This window comes from Podarcis cretensis, assembly GCF_951804945.1.
Source record: "Podarcis cretensis genome assembly, chromosome: 14".
NCBI lineage: Eukaryota > Metazoa > Chordata > Lepidosauria > Squamata > Lacertidae > Podarcis > Podarcis cretensis.
Genome location: NC_137183.1, coordinates 39,717,429 through 39,736,305, shown reverse-complemented (window position 1 = coordinate 39,736,305; position 18,877 = coordinate 39,717,429). Strand labels below are relative to the sequence as shown.

At 44.0% G+C, this 18,877-nt stretch overlaps 2 protein-coding genes across 8 annotated transcripts in view; one reads left to right on the top strand and one right to left on the bottom strand.

Annotated features, from left to right (window-relative positions):
- Nucleotides 1–441: 441 nt before the first annotated feature.
- Nucleotides 442–18,877, bottom strand: part of SPSB3 (splA/ryanodine receptor domain and SOCS box containing 3) — a 19,944-nt gene continuing 1,508 nt past the window's right edge. The window contains exons 1-7 of one of the 7 annotated variants that reach the window (XM_079952418.1): nucleotides 15,439–15,719; nucleotides 8,458–8,606; nucleotides 6,574–6,751; nucleotides 5,846–6,033; nucleotides 4,083–4,185; nucleotides 2,592–2,717; nucleotides 442–1,907 (exon numbers count right to left, since the gene is read on the bottom strand). In XM_079952418.1, the coding sequence (XP_079808544.1) occupies nucleotides 1,564–1,907; nucleotides 2,592–2,717; nucleotides 4,083–4,185; nucleotides 5,846–6,033; nucleotides 6,574–6,751; nucleotides 8,458–8,606; nucleotides 15,439–15,568 (1,218 nt within the window). In that variant the 5' untranslated portion in view covers nucleotides 15,569–15,719 and the 3' untranslated portion in view covers nucleotides 442–1,563. The other 6 variants (XM_079952420.1, XM_079952422.1, XM_079952417.1 and 3 more) reach the window with 6 other exon arrangements.
- NUBP2 (NUBP iron-sulfur cluster assembly factor 2, cytosolic) overlaps nucleotides 15,909–18,877 on the top strand; it is a 20,268-nt gene continuing 17,299 nt past the window's right edge. Inside the window, exon 1 of the mRNA XM_079952448.1 lies at nucleotides 15,909–16,070. Within this exon, the coding sequence (XP_079808574.1) occupies nucleotides 16,052–16,070 (19 nt within the window). The 5' untranslated portion in view covers nucleotides 15,909–16,051. The remainder of the gene's footprint in view (nucleotides 16,071–18,877) is intronic.

Here is an 18,877-nt window from a genome sequence, read left to right as displayed (position 1 = left end):
GCAGTGTCAGAAGTCCCACCACCTTGTGATGTTAGAGGGGCAGTGGAGTATGCAACTGTGTTGTGTTATGGCCCCCAGGTTGTGCAATATGCTCAAGGACTCATGACACCATCATTGTATATGTTGTCAAGCCATTCCTCTATTCACAACACTTGGGTGAATGGATTTTTACCCTCCTATTATTTTGCTGCTTGTGTGATTGTTTAGTTTTGCAGTTTTAATTAATCCTTTATTTGAAATTGCAGTAATTTATGTAACCTGCCCTGAGACCATTTGGTGAAGGGCAAGAGATAGCTTTGTGACTGATATGCAGTAAGGCAGCAAATTTTCAACTCCCAACAATAGCAGCAAAAGAGCATTTAATTAGTAAATTAGGATGCAGCAACAAATAAAGCTTGGAAGAAGCCCAATATGAGATCTTTGTGTGTCAGGAATGTAAACTCAGTTCATATGGTGCTCAAAGGCACACTTTTCTTTAATTCTAACTATGTCCACACACACCACTCTAGTTATTATTCTGCAAATGGTCTAGAAGGCAGGCAACAAGATTTTAGTTAACAAGATAAGATTCCAGTTCTAGAAAACAAAGTAGCTTATGCAAGTCTGGCATTACCAAATCACCCCTCAGGTAAACCATCTTTTATCTCCGTGACGTTCTTATCCTGCTTTCAGTGTTTTCAACATGCTTTTTAATCTCATGTTTCATTTGGTACAATCATAAGCCACCCTGTAAATTTATTTAAAAGGTGGGACACAAGCATCCCAAAATAAAAACATGATGTGCCCAGTTCAAAGGCAACGGCAAACCATGATTTGTGAAAAAGGTGGAGATCTGAGTGTGCAGGTCATGCACTTGATGCCAAACAATGGTTTGGTATTGGTTGAGCCATGTCATGAAGGAACCTTGAGAAGCAAAGTCCCACACAGCAGTAGTAGAAACAAAACCATTAGTCACTTACGCCCGTGTTCAACCCTTGTAAGTCAATGCAGCTTGTCTTTTAATTATGTTTTCATATAGTTCAGTACAAGAGAAGCAGCGGGTAGACATGCAAAGCAATTAAAGCTGCAAGGCTCACATGAGTTCACTTACAGAGACAGTCTAGCAAGTTAATTTTGCGCCAGAGCTGTCTGTGCCAAAGCACTGAAAAACACACAAGAGATTAAGAGCCCTTTTTATATTGATAAAGATTGCTGTTTCTGTGTACCAGAGGCATTACTTGCAAGTGGCCAACCAACACAGTACATTGGCTTCTCTGTTTTCATCATAAATTGAGTCTCATTCATTTGGTTGTTGGGAGGAAAGTGTTCCTTGTCCTGTTTGGCTGCTGAATGTCTCAAGGTTCAGAGACTCTTCCAGAAAACTTGGCAACTGTAGTTGATGAGCAGGAGGCAAACTGGGGTAATCAAACTACAGGAATGGCTTGCCTCCTGAAGGTAGGTCTCTTCCAAAGCAGGAAACACTAGTTGAGTTCCAAGATTTCACTAGAAAGTGGGGAAATCTTTGCCCTCATTGAGGAGCCAGCTTCAACCACCCTTATAAAGACACGGCCTTCAAAGAAAGTTTTATGTCCTCCTGCATCTCTTTCGCTGGCATTCCTCAGCATCTGAACTGCAAGAGCTATCTGAATCATTTCCTGAGGTGGGGGAGGGTGGCTGAATCGAGCCACAGTTCATGCTCAGCACCCAGCCCAGTTTGTTGTGCAGAATTTGCTTCAGTCCAGGGGGAAGGGGCAGCACATCGAGTGTATCCACATAGTCAGGAAGCAGCTGGCGGAGACGAAAACAGCAGAGGTACTGCAGGGAGGTGTGGCTGCCGCAAGAGCGGATTACTTTCATGCTGCTCTTAGCGGCCGTTGAGCATACCATGGGGTAGAATCTCTTGTTCTGAAGTTTGGTGGCAGCTACTCCTGGATGGAAATACCAATAAGGAGGCCTGAGATCAACACATGGTCACAGAGATGGGGGGGGGGGGAGGCACACAAGCTATAATCTTTCAGCCATTGGCTAGGGCACTGTAAGGATTTGGGGAGCAGGACACTCCATCCCTTGATAGTCTTACAGAGAAAACTTCAATTTGGGACTTCAGCGTCAATGAAAACAGCAGCAACGTGTGATTCTATGCTCTTTGTCTCTGTGCACGATCAAGAAAACTGTCCAGGCACCAGTCATGCTGCTACATGATGCCATACACTTGTCGTAGTTACGCTGATGTGAAGGCCAAAGCTGGCTTACATGCATATACTTCTGGTTTATGCTACATTTTACTAGTTCCAAGCAGCCTTTCAATAGTCAAAAGCTTGGGATGCTCAGGCCACACTAACAACTAGGCCCTCTGACATCTTTACACATGAGAAAATTGTAATTTGAGTGTAGCAGGGACACACAGCATGCTGATATTTTGAGAGGCAGTCCCTTAAAGTTTAAACTTTAGATCTCACACTTCAGTGATCCTACCCCGTATCTAGCAATAGCTCCCTCCTGCTTAGTTGCATCTTCTTCCAACATTCCCCCTCATCTCAAAACTGGACTACACCTTTCAGCTGTGCCAACATTTGGTCAGCTTAAACCTGTTCTGGATCTCTTCTTCTTACCTATGCATTTCCTGTTTTTGAAAAAGGTCAGAGTCCCATGCCAGGTGTCCAGGTGCACTCCAATAATGGAGCCTTGGCCAAACCTCGTCGAGAAGTTGGTTCTGTCTCCCTTGTGGTGGAGGAGTCCTAGAGGGCAATTGGCAGCCACAATTACACAATATACACTGTAGACTCATCCTGTGTATTCCAACTTTTTGTTAAGACAGTTATTTCCTAGTTCTTTATCAGTTATACATGGGCAAGCCTCCGACTGCTTGTCAGAAAGTCAGTGAATCTGTCTTGATCCATTAATTCAAGTCCTCACAAAAACTTGTTGCCAAAACAGCTGGGTGCAAGAACAAAATGGACCGTGCTCCTTCAAACAAATCAAATCTTCCCTCTCTCCCTTGATGGCCCTCATGCCTAGAACTGCCTCCCAGAACACCTGTGTGATGTCACCACTAATTCCACGAAGCCTTTGGCATCATCCGCTACTGTAACCAAAGGAAAGTACACACCCAAGTTCACCCTCACCCCTGTTTCCTACCTTTGTTGACACCTCAGTGCCATGTTTGAGATTGCAATATTCTCAGTACAGGGACCTGCTCTGATGTACTTTTAAAATATTGATACTAACTTTTTAACCACCAGCTGAATACTTGGCTTTTTCACTAGCCAAATTTTGGCCCAAGCCATTTTGTTTATAGTAGAGAGTAATTTTACACATGCAGCAGTCCCAAAAACGTAAGTAGTAAACCAACACTTGCAGTGTTGTGAAGATGCCATTTTAATTACACATGCATGTGCAAGTTCTCTGATAACCTATAAAATAGGGATGCACAGAATAAGACGTTAATATAAACTTTGAACTTCTGGAAGCTAGCCTGTATTTTGGCTCTCTAGCCTGTACTCCAAGGCCAATTTATACAGGGTGTGAGCCGCAAGAAAAAGCCCTTACCTGTGCAGGCTTCCCATGCACATGCAGCCCATTAAAATGCACCTGCCACATGCACTAGTCCATTCCTATATGCTGGCATGCCAGCTGCACACCCGCCTGCTGGAATTAGGCTTCAAATACAGAAATACCTCCCCCCGCCCCCGCTTCAGAAGCCAATCATTTCACTTTTTGTTTACAGTTACAAATATATGAACTATATAACCCCTTTGCTCAGCATGACTTGTCCAACTCCTTTAGTCAATCATGGTCTCTCACTTCCTTTGTAAGGGAGAATTTATACATTCATGTTCTCAACATTTCAGTCAGGGCTAACTAACCTGTAGCACTGCAGATTATGTTAAGACTAGGACTCACATCACCCGTGAACATTGACCATGCTGTCTGGGGCTGGCGATGATGGGAGTTTGGAGTCCAATCACATCTGAAGGAGCACAACTTTAAGCAATGATCTCTGATGGCTCAATCACTCTGTGAGCCACCGAGCCACCTCTAATTACTGGCAAACCTTCACATTTCTTCTTCATCCCATGAATTATTTTCTATGCTGCCATTACCTGTATATGAGAGGCCCCAGCTATCTTCATCTTTTCCCAGCAAGCTACAAAATGTGTGGCGGTACTTGTCCAGGTTCACATCTGATGTCCCAATTCCCACCATCTAGATGTAGACAGAAAATTAGGAGTGGAGAGAGGAGGGCAGGCACACAGACAAAAGGACACACACTACATAAATCATGGAGCCACCTAAGCAATCACCTGAGCATTTGCTCATGTAAGCTTTTTATTTAGCCTTCAGAGCCACTGATTCTGCTCCACTACTACAGAGAACATTTCAGGTTCAACAATCACTTTGGGTGGGGGAAATCATTCATACTCCCTACTTTCTAAACCAACGTGCATTCCCTCTAGTTTAGATAAAGAATATGTTGATAGAACTGAACTATTTACTGTTCAGTTGTCTAGCACTATGCATTTTTAATATCATTTAATAAAACTCAACCTCGTTAATGCATCTGGACAGTTCACATATACATATACATATTACATAATTACCCTCTCCTGCATTCAGGTTTCTGGCCCATGGTCTGAGCTCTGCTATACTCAACTCTTGCAGACCGACCTCAGCAGTACATCAATCTGACATGCTGTGCTGACCTGCATGATTTTATTTCACATAATGTGTGTCACAGCACAGTATCATCCAATTTACTGCATAGCACTTTATTGGTTGTGTAGACCTATGACAGATAATTGAATTTAAGCAATTTGACAAACCTACAACTCTAATGGAAAATACGGTACCACCCCGAAACATTTCAGTCTCTAATGTTGCACATATGCCTGCAGCAAAGGCCAAGACATTACTAAGGAAATCTTTGGACTTAAGATGGAATGGTTTATTCCAATGGATATGAATAAGCAAGTCATCTTAGGGCTGGTTTACGTAAAATAATATGTGTTCTATCAGGTCAGACTACTTGTTCATCTAGCCCAAAATTAGGGAACCTTTGGCCTTCTAGATATTGTTGAACTCCAACTCCCATCAACCCCAGCAAACATGGCCAATGGCCAAAGATTATGGGGGTTATAGTTCAGCAACATCTAGAGAGCCAAAGGTTCCCCATACCTGATCTACTCACATACTATGTACTTTGACTGACAGCAGCTTTCTAGGATCTGAGGTCAAGGGTTCCCCCTCACCCGTTACCTTATCATTTTAGCTGAAGATGGTAGCAGAGATTCAATTTTGGGCCTCTAGCATGTAAATACTGAGCTATGACTCCTTTCCAGCAGCCCCAAAGCAAGCATTCTGGGAGTGCATGGAACCCTCCAGCTTCATAGTGAAGCAAGCAATGATATGAAAGCACCATATTTGAGGGCTAAAGACACAGCTGTACACGCATGCGGTGGCCTAAGGTTACTAAGATTATGCAGATCATGGTGTCCCCACTGGACTTCACCATACAAGATGCCAGTTTTCATAAATGGCATCCTTGGGCATTGTGCCCAAGAACTCCTAGGACAGCTGCTTGGATCCTACATTGGCCGTGTTTTGATGCCATTTGAAAATCTTTTTAATCCACCAGCCCCATAGCCTGACTGATGCTTTACGTGCTTCTGGCCTGTTTTCTGATGTGTTTTACTGATGTGCCATTTATTAATTCAAGCTACACTTAATGTTGGCTGCTTGCTGCTTTCAGCTGCAAAAGCAGGAGAAAAACATTTTAAAAGAATACACTTAGTGTACTGCTATCAATGAATCATCCTGTTTTGTTTAGCTGCCCCCTGCAGCACCTAAACATCATCATTCAATGTACCATGTCTGTGCCATAGACGGGTGAGGTCATCTTGATTTCCCAGAAGTGTTGCCCTTCTGCTAGCTCCTTGTTTCCCCGGACTGCAGCAGTGCCACAGCTGTAGTCCATGTGGAAGTTCACCTTACGGTCATCACAGGTCAGCAATGTTGCAGTGGATTTGTTCAGGTCATCCCATACCCAGTCAAAATCTAAATGACAGCAGGGGAGATGGTATCTTTCAAAAACACAAATGATATTGGATCTCAGCCACCCAACTCAAACTGCACTTCAACACAAATGAAGAGAAATGAAGTAGTAAACCTGTGTCTGGACTGTACCAATTTAGGCTGCATGTAAACACTCTCAGGACCTAATGCCCCTGTATTTAAGTTATTTAAGATCCTCCTACATGATTTGTTGCTTTTGAAAGCGGTGTAATATGGAACAAAGTAATCAATTTCAAGAAATCTCTCCACATAGAAAACTAGCATATCAGAGAGAGGGATTTCTGCCTTCTCTTCTTAACTGATATTTTAAGTTCTCCAAAGGCCCTGTGGAGAAAGATCAGAAATGGAGCAGGGTTGAGGAACTTATGACCTTCCAGATGTTGCTGGAGTCAAACTCCCATCAGGCCCAACCAGCATGGCCAATGGGAGTCATAGATCCAATCACTATTTCCCCCCTGCATATCTATGTCACATTCAAACACATCCCTAACTCGTATGAGATTTTTTTAAAAGCTTCCTTACATTCATCCTCCTCTCCACACTGACAGTCTTTGATCCGGTGAATGGTGTGCACATTAGAGCAGAAAGGAGCTTCATTCTGGTTTTCACAGTTACAGTACGACTCTCCAGTTACAGGGATTGCTGTGGGTATGGAAGGCAAAAGAGAAGGAAATTCTGGCTCTGAATCAGAGTCGCTGTGCTGCCCAGAAGAAAGAAAAACAAACTATTAGTATGCTCTTTCCAAAAAAAATGCTCAGAACCAACCCATGTCATTTTCCATTCCCATGGATTTCTCCTCTCAACAGAAATGTTATTTTTAAGCTAAGTTCTTTTTATTTTTACATATACTCTCTGAACTCAATGCTGTCCACTTTCACTGATATAAATGAATCCTTGCCAGACTTTAAAGATTACTGAAAATAATTTCTAAAGGGTGACTGAAGTGGAAGAGCATGGCTCTGCATAGCCTCTATTGAAGCTGCACCCTCTCAACTGATAAGAGGTTGAGAGAGCCATCATTTGGTAGCAAAGCAGCAGCAGCAGCCACAATAATATGGCAAGAGAGGCTGATATGACACCTACTTATCTATATAAAAACCCCCAGAGTAGGAAGAACTGCAGGCTTTTCTGTTGTCTCTCTCACTCCACCTTCCTTTAGCTCTTATACGTTCTTCCTCTGGGGAACTGACAAAAGATAAGAGACCCATTGATACTAGTGACTATTGGAAGCCTGACACTGCTTTAGTGAGGAAAGTTCAGCTCTTAAGAAGACTGGCTGGAGAGTGTAGGAGGATGCCATAGCGTAAAATAATGTAGGGATGGTCTTTTATTGCTTTAGGCTGCAATCCCCATACCCACTTATATGGGACTAAGTTGCCCTAAACTTAATGGGACTTCTGAATAGGCATGTATAGGATTGCACTGTTACTTCCTTAACCTACACTCTTTGCACTGAGTCTTGTGCTTTTAACTAACTTCCCAGTTTGTTTTGGTTACAAAACAGTCAGTAGTCCCTCTTAGTGGTTCAGCCTTACCCTACAGCAGTGCAATTCAAACCTTGATTTTCAGACATCAGCCTGCTCCTCTGAGGAGGAAGAGGAGTGTGCATGAGGCAGGTACAGACGACATCAGAGCCTACTCCAGTCAGACTGCCCCCACTCCCAATTTTACATGTTTTTTCCTTCATCTTAGTACTTTAAAATTGTAAACCGCCTTGGAAGCCTTAGTAGAAAGGTGGTGCAGGCAAACCCCAATTTGCACAGGGGTTGCATTCCTGGCCCCCCTGCACATCAGCAGAGCGCACAGAAGCCCGTCCCACCCCTTCATGCCCATTCTACCCTCTTCCTAGTCCAAAACAACCCACATTTCAGAGGTCGCACATCAACTGAATGCGCTCAAAGTGGCCATCACCTGCATATAAACACAATAAATAAATTTATTAAATAAACTAGCTGGGGGCTCAGGCCTTGTTCCTTCCCTGCTTTGCTATTCAAGTACCTCTCAAATGGAGATCTCAGCTGAATCTGAGTATTGTGAACAAAAAGAGCATACACTCTGCAACCAAACTCTGGGTGCACCTACACTCTGAAAACATCAACTGATGAAGTAAATAGACTCCATCTAGCACAAAATAAACTTTCATGTGGTTTACCACACATGCTGGTGTAATTTAATTCCGGTGGGAGTGGGGGCAGGAATAGTGCCAATTTACTTCTCTCACCCAGATAAGAAAAAACATGAATGTAGATCAATTTAAGCTCCCTGCTACGTTCATGGATTCATTGCTCATGAAAGTTTAGCTCATTGGGCAAAGCTATTACAGTCCTGGTCAAAAATCCAAAACACATGCCAACAGACTATCCAGATGGCACTGGGTCTTAAGAAGGCTGTTCTGCACTATCATACCTGCCCATCAGAATCAGACGACCAGCTAAGGGATCCAGAGGGCAATGCTACTGTCCTTGAGTCTGCATCACGGCGTACCCCACTCAGGACATAGTGCCAGGCTCTGCTGTTGCGCATACGGCGTGCCATGGCGTGTTTGGAGAGGTAATCTGGAAAGCAAGGAGAGATGTTATTCAAGCCAACCCTTCCTACTTTACTATTAAACAATAACAAGAACAACAATCCTTCCTTCAGACAGAAATTGTTTATTATTTATAGCCTTTAACATGTATTAAGTGATGTCCAGGCCCTGCCTGCAGGCTTATAATCTAATGAAGAGAGGCAAAGTAAATGAAGAGAAGGGATAGTAAGCAGCTATATGCAGTATACAGGGAAGATCTGTGGTCAAATCCCCACTCATCCATATAGCTTAATGATTCTAGGGCAGTCATTGTCTTGCTGACTTAAACCTCTCGCAGGGCTGCTGCAAGTAAACATATGCACAACCCCGAGTTCTTTGCAGGGAGGAGAGGAATGTAGCAACAACAACAAAAATGCTAGGGAAAGTCAACATAAACAAAGGTAATCTATTGTGCTGTGATAACTGCTAGTGATGCCTTTAAACCATTTTTTCAACCCTGGAATTAATAACTGTTGGAATAATTCTGTACAAATGCATGAGACAGACCATCTGAGAGCAAATAGCTAAGTATTATAAAAGAGCCTGAACAGGGAAGGAGGCATGAGAGCTTGGAGAGAGGAGGAAGGCAGAAAGAGAATAATATTATATCAGGCACTCTAAGTCTTAGACAGATTCACTTATCCATCACAGCAGGCATGTATGTACTCTCTCCCGCACCCCCACCCCCGGAGTTCAGTCTTTGAAATGTCATTTCATAGAGTTTTCCACTTCTCTTCCCAGTTCCCACCCACCCTACCCTGGGCTCTTTCTTGGGTGCATTTGTTTTATGTTTTTAAAGTTTACTTTTTAAAATTGCAAGGTTTTGTAATGGAAGCATTGTACAATGTAGCGATTAGACTAAGATCATTGAAAACAAAGCCCAAATCCTCACTTTACTGGGAATCTCCTCAGATGACCTTGAGCAAGTCGTGCTTTCAAGTCTGATCTACTGAGGGGGGCAAATGACCATGTGTTTCCTTAAGCTCTCTGGATAAATCAAGTGCTGTATACTACTTTGGAGATAGGGTGGACACTGCAGTCAAGAAGAGGATACAGTACAGTACAAGGGAAAATATTTCACTGAAAACAACAGATATCCAACAGTAGAGACCAGCAAGAACCTCCCTTATCCTCCTTTATGTAAATTTCGAGAGTTTTAACCAAATACATTTTTGCTACACTGCAGCCGATTCCAATCATTCTATACAGAGAAGTTACAGGCCACAAACTTAATGTTTTGAAACATCTGCCAACGGGCAATACTTACAGTACTTGCTTAAATGTGACCAAAGCCTTCCTGCCCTACTATTCACCCCCAGACTACAGGAGTTTATGAAAATGAGGGTTCAAAACTGCACCCCAAGCCTAAACCAGAAATAAGGACCACTGCCAATATAGTGTAACAGATAAATTAAGTGCTTTATTGAGGCACAATACCCAAGACAAGCACAGTGGATAAGCAGTGTTAGAAATTAGCAAGGTGCCAGGCATGTTTTGCTACTGGCACAGGTCCAGTTGTGACCACATAGAGATCTCTGGATGCCAGGTTGGTGAATGCCATCTCCATCTGGTTGGCCCCTCCAGCATTCTTAAGAAGAAAAGCAGAAGAGCTTATTTATTGCATTTATATCCCACCATTTTCTCCAAAGAGCACATGGCTCACCCCCCTCAGTTAATCTCAACAACAACCCTGTGAGGTAGGTTAAAAGGCTATGACTGACCCAAGGTCACCCTGTGAGCTTTATGATTGAGTGGGGATTTGAACCCTGACCTCCCAGGTTCTAGTGCAACCACTACACCACACTGGCTTCCTAGAATACTTCTGCTATGGGGCAGCTATATAAAGCAAATTATTATGATTATTATTAAAAAAAAATAGTGCCATTCTTAGCTCCCAAGGGGGTATGCAAGAAAAGAGGGCTCTTACAATCCAAATGTTTTACAATGACTTTGCAGGAAGAGATCCTGAAAGGTGTCCCAGAAGATAAGCATTCATGATCTAATGGCCTCTATTTCAGAACTGCCCAACCCAGGCATCATGTAAAGAATACCAGGATAGGCATAATGCGATTAAGGCCACTCGGTTCAGTGATCAAATGAGCCACTCCAGGCAGCTCAGCAGGGCTGCCTTGTGAGGAAAAAGATTACTCCAAGTGAACTTTACAGTCAAAGGAGCAGCTATAACAAGCTAAGTATGGGATAAAGACGAGCATGAACAGAAAACAAACTGAAAACACACCAAGACACAGCTAGGAAACATCAAGAGCACTGAAGCAAAGTCTCTATGGCAGACAACATACTTTAACTGTTAAAAAAGAGAGGATTGCTTCCTTCCACCGTAGGATGAACCTATAATGATGCCATAAGGAGTGTGTTTCAGTGCAAAAACCACTAGGGCTAGAAAGCAGTACAATGCTTCAACAGCAAACATGCATTCATATAATATATGTTTAGGCCAGAGGTTTTCAACCTTTTTGCGTCCAGGGCTCCCTTGACCAACTACATTAATTCTGTGGCTCCCCTATGGGAGCTCCAAGTCTCAGAAGCCCAGTTATGTCACCCCTTGCCTGCAGAGCCAGCAGCCCCTCGCCCCTTTTTGAGGCTGCCTCAGCTTCTGGCGACCAGCACCCCCTGGCCAGCTCCAGAGGCACCATTTGCCTGAGGAGCTTGTAGCCAGGGCTACTGCAACAAACAGCCACACAAGCCTTTGGGAGGCAGAGAGGCAAGAGGGCATGAAAGGAGGGAAGGAAGGAAAGAGGGACAGAGGTCAGTGTTGCCTGTGGCACTCCTAACCATCATTCAAGGCACCCCGGGGTGCCATGGCACACTGACTGAAAACTACTGGCTTAGGCATACAGAGTTACAATCCACACTAGCTAGAAAATGCCAGGGTTGAAAGGGGAAGTCTAGATGACTGCAACCAGAGTGACTCTCATATGTAACACAGGAGTGGTTATCACCAGCTTACAGTCCCAGAAAGCTAAAGGAAAGGCTAGGCTCCTAAGGCACCCACAAGACTCAGTAAGCACTATGTAATGTGACCACAGAACAAAGTTATCAATTATCAGTTTTCTTAGATATAAAGACTCTTGCATTAAAGTATCCTAACTTTTACTTCATTAATAAATAGTATTAAATGATCACAGCCTTAAACTATCAAGTGGAAAGAAAAGGTCACTTAGTATGTAATGAGGACCATCACTACTCAAAGATGGCAATGACATCCCATAAAGCAGAAGTGACTTTGCATCACTTACTTTCTAACACACACAGGTAGAAAATCACATTTAAATTACCGTATGTGCCCGGTCAGTAATTAAAGTCAGCACATAAAGGAGGGGCATATGAAAGGCACCCTGGAAGGCCACTGACCTTAACTAAGCAGGGATTTGAAGCAGGTCTCTCTGATCCCAATCCAACTTTATATGCAACTGTACTGCACTGCCTTAATGCTAGTATCACAGAGGTGTGCCAAAGCACACAGGTAATCCAGCCCCACAGGATAGAATGAACTATGTTGTCCATATAGAGTTAGGATTTTATCCTAGTTCAAGTCCCACCATTTGCCATGAATCCATTGTGAAACCAGGCTCTCCAAGAACAGAACCACATTATATGCAACAATTATATGCACTTCAGGTGTGCAAGTATTTGGCACAGGAAACTTAAGTACAAAACAAAGTGCAGGTGCCTGACCCAATACCCACATTCATGCTTCTGGTAGCCCCAACAAAACTGTGGATACCAGATGCATGTACAGTCATACCTCGGGTTGAATGTGCTTCAGGTTGAGCACTTCCGGGTTGCGCATTACTTCCGGGTTTCACTGCTCGCGCATGCACTGATGTTCAAAATGACATCACATGCATGCGTGGAAGTGGCAAAATGTGACATCGCGTCTTACATTCTATTCAGGATGCAAACGGGGCTCCGGAATGGATCCCGTTCACATCTCAAGGTACCACTGTATATTTATGAGTCCTACTTGATGCATGTGCAGTGAGAACACCTATGCACTCACTGCAAACACAACTGCTGCTGCATTCAATATGGGGTCTCTCTTAATTCAGACACGTCCTGTGAGGCACGGCTGCTGTGTTTCAGATCCCCATGAGAGGCTATACAACAGTGCCTTACAGATTTAAAGTAAAGCTTAACAGTAAACAATAGTTTAAATAATAAACATGTGCCTATGAAGCAAGCCTCAAAAACTGTCCATCCCCAAAGGTAACTGCTGCTCACATAATACGACTTTTCCATCCCCTTCCATCCACATTCCTCAAAACTGGGGCAACTGTACCTACATTCACCCCTCCCATAACAGTTTCCTTTCCCGTATACACAAGAAAACTCCTGCTTATCTACAGCTTCTCCTTCTCCTCCCCTACATCCATATGGCACCCAAAGCCCCCTTCCACCTACTACAGTGGTACCTCGGTTTAAGAACAGTCTTGTTTAAGAATGATTTGGTTTACAAACACCACAAAACCAAAAATAGTGTCCCAGTTTGAGAACTTTACCTTGGTCTAAGAACGGAATCCAAACGGTGGAAGGGCACCTGTGGCGGGAGGCCTTATTAGGGAAGCGCGCCTCAGTTTAGAATGGACTTCCGGAACAGATTAAGTTCATAGACCGAGGTACCACTGTACTTAAACATATTACAAGCACACATTATCCCTCTAAATGCAGCGTAATATATAACCTTGCTGCCTGCAATTGGCACAAGCATATAAGAAGGCAGAGTACAATCTCACATTCTCTCTCTTTTTTTCTTTTTTCTTTTTGAACTAAAATACACATGGCCCACTGACATCTTAAATTTACAAAGTACACATACTCTGGTTCCTTTCACCGAAGGCCTAACCAACCCGCATTTTTTTTTTTAATTCACTAAAAAAATATCTCTATGCACCTTTCCAAGGTGCCTCAAAGTAGCTTACGTAGACCGGTAAATGCAAGTTAAGAAAATACAAAATCAAGCAAACTATTGTGTATGTGCATTTTATTTTAGATCACTGCTTTTTAGAGCAATGTTTAGCTTTTTCATGTGTACATTTTTTTTGTATTCTTAATCTCATTAAAATTGTTCTTAAAAGGCTATGGGCAGAACATGGTACACATAATAAAGTGAATTACAGTGGTGCTCCGCAAGACGAATGCCTCGCAAGATGAAAAACCCGCTAGACGAAAGGGTTCTCTGTTTTTGAGGCGCTTCGCAAGACGAATTTCCCTATGGGCTTGCTTCACAAGACGAAAACATCTTGCGAGCCTTGCGATTTTTTTCCGCTCCCCCCCCCCTTTTTCTAAGCCGCTAATAGCCGCTTAGCCGCTAATAGCGCTAATCCGCTAAGTGGGTTGCTTCGCAAGATGAAAAAACCGCTAGACGAAGAGACTCGCGGAACGGATTCTTTTCGTCTTGCGAGGCACCACTGTACTTATGAGATAAATACAGCAACCCAAGGAAAACACACTACAATCAGACTAGCCAGAAAGGACCAACCAGGTAGACAAGGAGTACCTTGCAGCCACCTCTGAAGGCCGACATCCTGTATGGGTGTGTGGCAAAAAGGATACTCCTACTGGAGGTCTGGGGGATCTGTGGCCCTCCATATATTGTTAGACTCCAGCTCCCATGATCCCTAACTCTTTGACTACACTAGCTAGGGCTGATGGGAGTCTGGAGTCCAACACGATCTGCAGGGCCAAAGGTTCCCCATCTCAATCATACAGAATTATACTTTTTAAGGGTTGTGATGTAAAGAAGGGGGGCGGAGGGAGGAAAGGCACACATACAATTTTAGAAGGAAACTTTTTCAATAGTTTCTATCTTTCTTTCCGATGCCTTCAAGGCTGACAGAAATCTCACGTCTCTCATTTTCTCCAGTGGTCAATTTATGGGCTGCTGACCCAGAACACTTTTATGCCATGGGATTTTATTTCTTCTGCTTCTGACTTAGATGCTCAACATTTACCATCCACGCCAGCTGAGGAAATATGAGTGTGTTACTACTTTTTCATTTTAGAATTTTGTTTGCATATTGTAATACCCTGCTACTGGGCCTTTGGCTCATTCATTATGTTACAATTAAAAAGTTTTAAATTATGGGGTGCAGAGATAGTGTCTTCAGTATAGAACCCCAAACCTCACGACTGGGCCTGCAGGCAAATCTCTCTCTCTCTCTTTCACACACACACACACACACACACACACACACACATCCTTCCCAATAGTCTTCTAAGCAAAGAAGGTACAGAGATACCTTAAAAAACTACAGGAGAAAAGGCACCTCTCGACTTCAGCTAAATCGTGCTCCCACTTAGAAACAGTCATTCGGTTGGACTAGATGACCCTTAGGGTCTCCCCGCCTCCGACTGTACAATTCTATAATTCTTGCGCTGACTCACTGTCTCAATAAATGCCTCGTAAGTTGGGGGCGGGGCAATGAGACCGCTGTCCAACTTTACCCAGCGTCCTTTGCGAGAACTCCCAGCAGCCACTGGGAGGGGTCCCGCCAGAAACTGGCCAACGGTCCGCTAGTGGCCTCAGAAGTGCTTTCTCAACCGAGCTGTAGGCCGCAGGCTGGGCTTACCCCATACATACACATACGCCCCGTTCTCCTCAGCCGCGAACACCCGCCATGGCCTACCTCAGCCGTCCAGCCACAGAGCCGCTTCCCCTCCTCCTCCTCCTCCTCCTCCTCCCCCGGCCCCTCAGAAGCCAGCGAGCGAGCGCGCCTCCCTCCGCTCCACATCGGCAGGCGCCACACCCCGGCCTCCTTCCCACAGGCGAGATATAAACAATCTACGCTGCGCGCGCCCACCTCGGCCGCGCCCATTGGCAGCTCGGCTCGGCTCCCTCCCCTCCTTCCACGTCCGTTTCCTACCTGCGTCACTCCTCCTCTTGCTCCTCCCGCCCCCGACGAAAGGGAGAGGGCGGGGAAACGGCACCATCTTCCTCTCTCCTCATTGGACGCTTCCCTCGCTCAGCGCCCGGCATAGCGCTCAAGGCACACGCGCAGTACGGCGTGGTGACGCCAGTGACCCTTTTCCCATCTCTCATTGGCAAACCCTGTTCCTCCCTCTTCAACAAGGAGGTGGAGATTTTCTCAATTAAAAAGAGAGAGAGAGAGAGAAGGCGGTCTCCGAAATATGATTGGCTGAGAAGGAAGAGTCAATGGGTAAGGTGAGTGCTGCCTCATAGGGCAGGAGGCAGCCGAAGAGTCCCTGGTGACTTTCTATTGGTTAAAGTTTACGTCACGCAGTCTTGGACGGAACAAAGGTGGATAATGTGGTTCCCCAGCTGCCTTTTCATTGGACAAGATTGATGTCATTCGTGAGAGGACGGGCAAAGCAACGCCCAGTTGTCTGTTCATTCGTCAGGGTGCATGTCAATCACCTGACGAATTCGGAAGTGGTGAGGATTGCTGAAGCAACATGGAGGAAGCCGCAGAGGGTGAGTGATTGATGGGCTTTGAAGGCATGGTCGTTGGGGACGGTGATTGGATGTTAACTAGGCTTCCTGTACTTTTTAACATCTGTGGAGAAGCAGATGTTCAACAACAATGGGATAATCTGCGCCTGTCAGATGACTATCTGCTGTTAAAGCACAGGAACTTTTTCCAAAGAAATAAGAGCAATGATGTTGAACCTGCCCTCCAGACGTTGCTGGATTACATCTTTCTTCATTAGTTGAGGCTAATGACAGTTGTGCTGGTGCAAAAGAGAGAGGGGTGGGGGATGTGCCAAGATCCAAGTTTGGGGCGAGTGCTCTACAGTGAGAAAACACCAGCAGAGGTTTAAAGCCACTAAATATGCAGCAAAGTAAAGCACGGAAATACAGGTTGTTAGATCTTTAAAATATGTCCCTCCAAGTGAGTTCTAAAACGTCCACTTTAAAAGTTCCCTTCTAAAGTTTCCCTCTTACCCCAGCATAAGAAGACGTCTACATGTTTGGTAAGTTTTAAAAAATGGTTTCCTTACAAACTCTTCAAAGGTCAGGTTCATGTGCATTTCCATACATCAGTCAGAAAAGTTGCATAGGCAGTACAACTTAGCTTAGTTACAAAGTGGTGAAAGTTCCTAAATTATTGATATAGGAACACAAGAGTGGCTTGTGATCCATGTGGCTGAGCAACCAGCTCAAACCGCTTCACATGCTGAACTTCTCAGGTAGACTGTGTACAACAAGAGGCTTTATTGCCTCTTTTCCCGAGGTGGGCAGAAGTGATGTAACTAAGCCTGGCAGGACAGCTTAATCTACCACTGGTCAAAGTTGCCACTGTGTAGTTTCCGCATTTCAGAGCCACTTAGAAAATGAAGAGTTAAGGTTCATATTCAACTTCCTGTTGGTTTGGTGTGTGAGAAACAGTTGGCCCTCCAGATGTTACTGAACTTCCAACTCACATCAGCCCTCATCAAAATGACTGATGGTTAGGGATGATGGGGGGCCAAAGGTTCCCCACCCTGACATATACTTTTGTTCTGCACATGCGCTAAAATTAATCTTAACAATTTTCAGTGCTTTAAATTGTAAGTCCTTAATTCAGTAAGTGCATGCTATTGAAATGTCATGTCTTAAAACATTTAAATCCCAAGGTTTCTGCAACCGGAGGTGCCTCTTTTGTGCATGTGTGTGGCACAATATAATGCTTCTGCATATGCGTGCACGGCAAAACCCAAAAAAACACTTCTGGGTTGCTGCCTGCGTGTCCCGAAGGATACGTAACTGGAGGTGATCGCAAGTAGTAAGGTAAAGGGACCCCAGACCGTTAGGTCCAGTCATGGCCGACTCTGGGGTTGCGGTGCTCATTTCGCTTTATTGGCCAAGGGAGCCGGCGTACAGCTTCCAGGTCATGTGGCCAGCATGACTAAGCCGCTTCTGGCCAACCAGAGCAGCGCACCGAAACGCCATTTACCTTTCCGCCGGAGCGGTACCTATTTATCTACTTGCACTTGGACATGCTTTCAAACTGCTAGGTTGGCAGGAGCAGGGACCGAGCAACGGGAGCTCACCCTGTTGCCGACCTTCTGATTGGCAAGTCCCACCACTGTAATTTAAACAAGGTTCTTGCATAGGGACAGGGGGGAGGAGAGACCAGTGCCCAGTTGTGCACAGTGGAGGAAGGTGTGCTCTGCAAACGCCCCCCCCCCCAAAAAAAAATTGTTAAACTTAGCACCTATGAATGCAAGATTTGAATGTGGGCAGAAGGACTTGCCTTTGGCGTGCAGTGTTTTTCGGAAACTTAGGCCTTGCATTGTACACTGTGGAGGGACAAATGGGGATCTTCCCTGCCAAACTCTGTCTGCTGTCAAACAGCCCACAGTTCCCCTGCCTTCTTACATGTAACCAGCCCAGGTGGACAGCACTGCTAGTCATCTTCCTCAGCCTTGATCTCCATGTTGCTATTGTAGAACTCAGCAGGGAGGAGGATGGGGACCAAAGAGGAATTAGTTGATCTTGCCTGTCATTGACTCTGGCTCCATCTATAGTTCTATTATTCTATTAAATGCAGGGTACAGTATTCCAAATCAATTCAGTTTAGGACATTGTGGTATATAATATGAGAAATGGACATTAGATAACAAATAGGTTGAGAGATGGGGGGGGGGGGGGGTAAATCAATAAAACCCAGCTTAATTAAAACCCAACAAATAACATACTGTGAAAATTATCATTATATCAGTTTCCGCTTTTGGGTTTTATAACTATTAGTCATAGTGAAATAAAGCATATAGAAATAAAATTTAAATAATCAAGCTTTCCCAGTAGACTTTTTTACATTTGCTATATAAAATTTGGTTTGTGCTTTCGAAAGGGGGGTATTAACACACTAGCCATTTGATAGTATTTTTTTAATCATATGGTTAAGTGTAACAGTGACCGACAGTACAATTCTACGCGTATTTATTCAGCTGTTTTATGGTGTTCATTGAGGCTTGCTTCCAGGAAAGTGTACATAAGACTTGCAGACTAAGAGTCTCAGGGATGAATGAGGAAGTTCCTGTTTCCATCCCTATCTGCCATGAACTCTCTAGGTTGCCTTAGGCAAGCTACTCTCATTGGCTTTGCATCTGCAATAAGGGGATAATACAATTATAATCTGCAATAATACAATTATAATCTGCAATTATATCTGCAATAAGGGGATAATACACAATTATTGAAATTGTGTATATATTATATATCACTCTTATCATCATTACATAAAGTTAAGAGAACGAAAGTGTAAAAAAAGACTTATTTTTGTGTGGAACGACTCA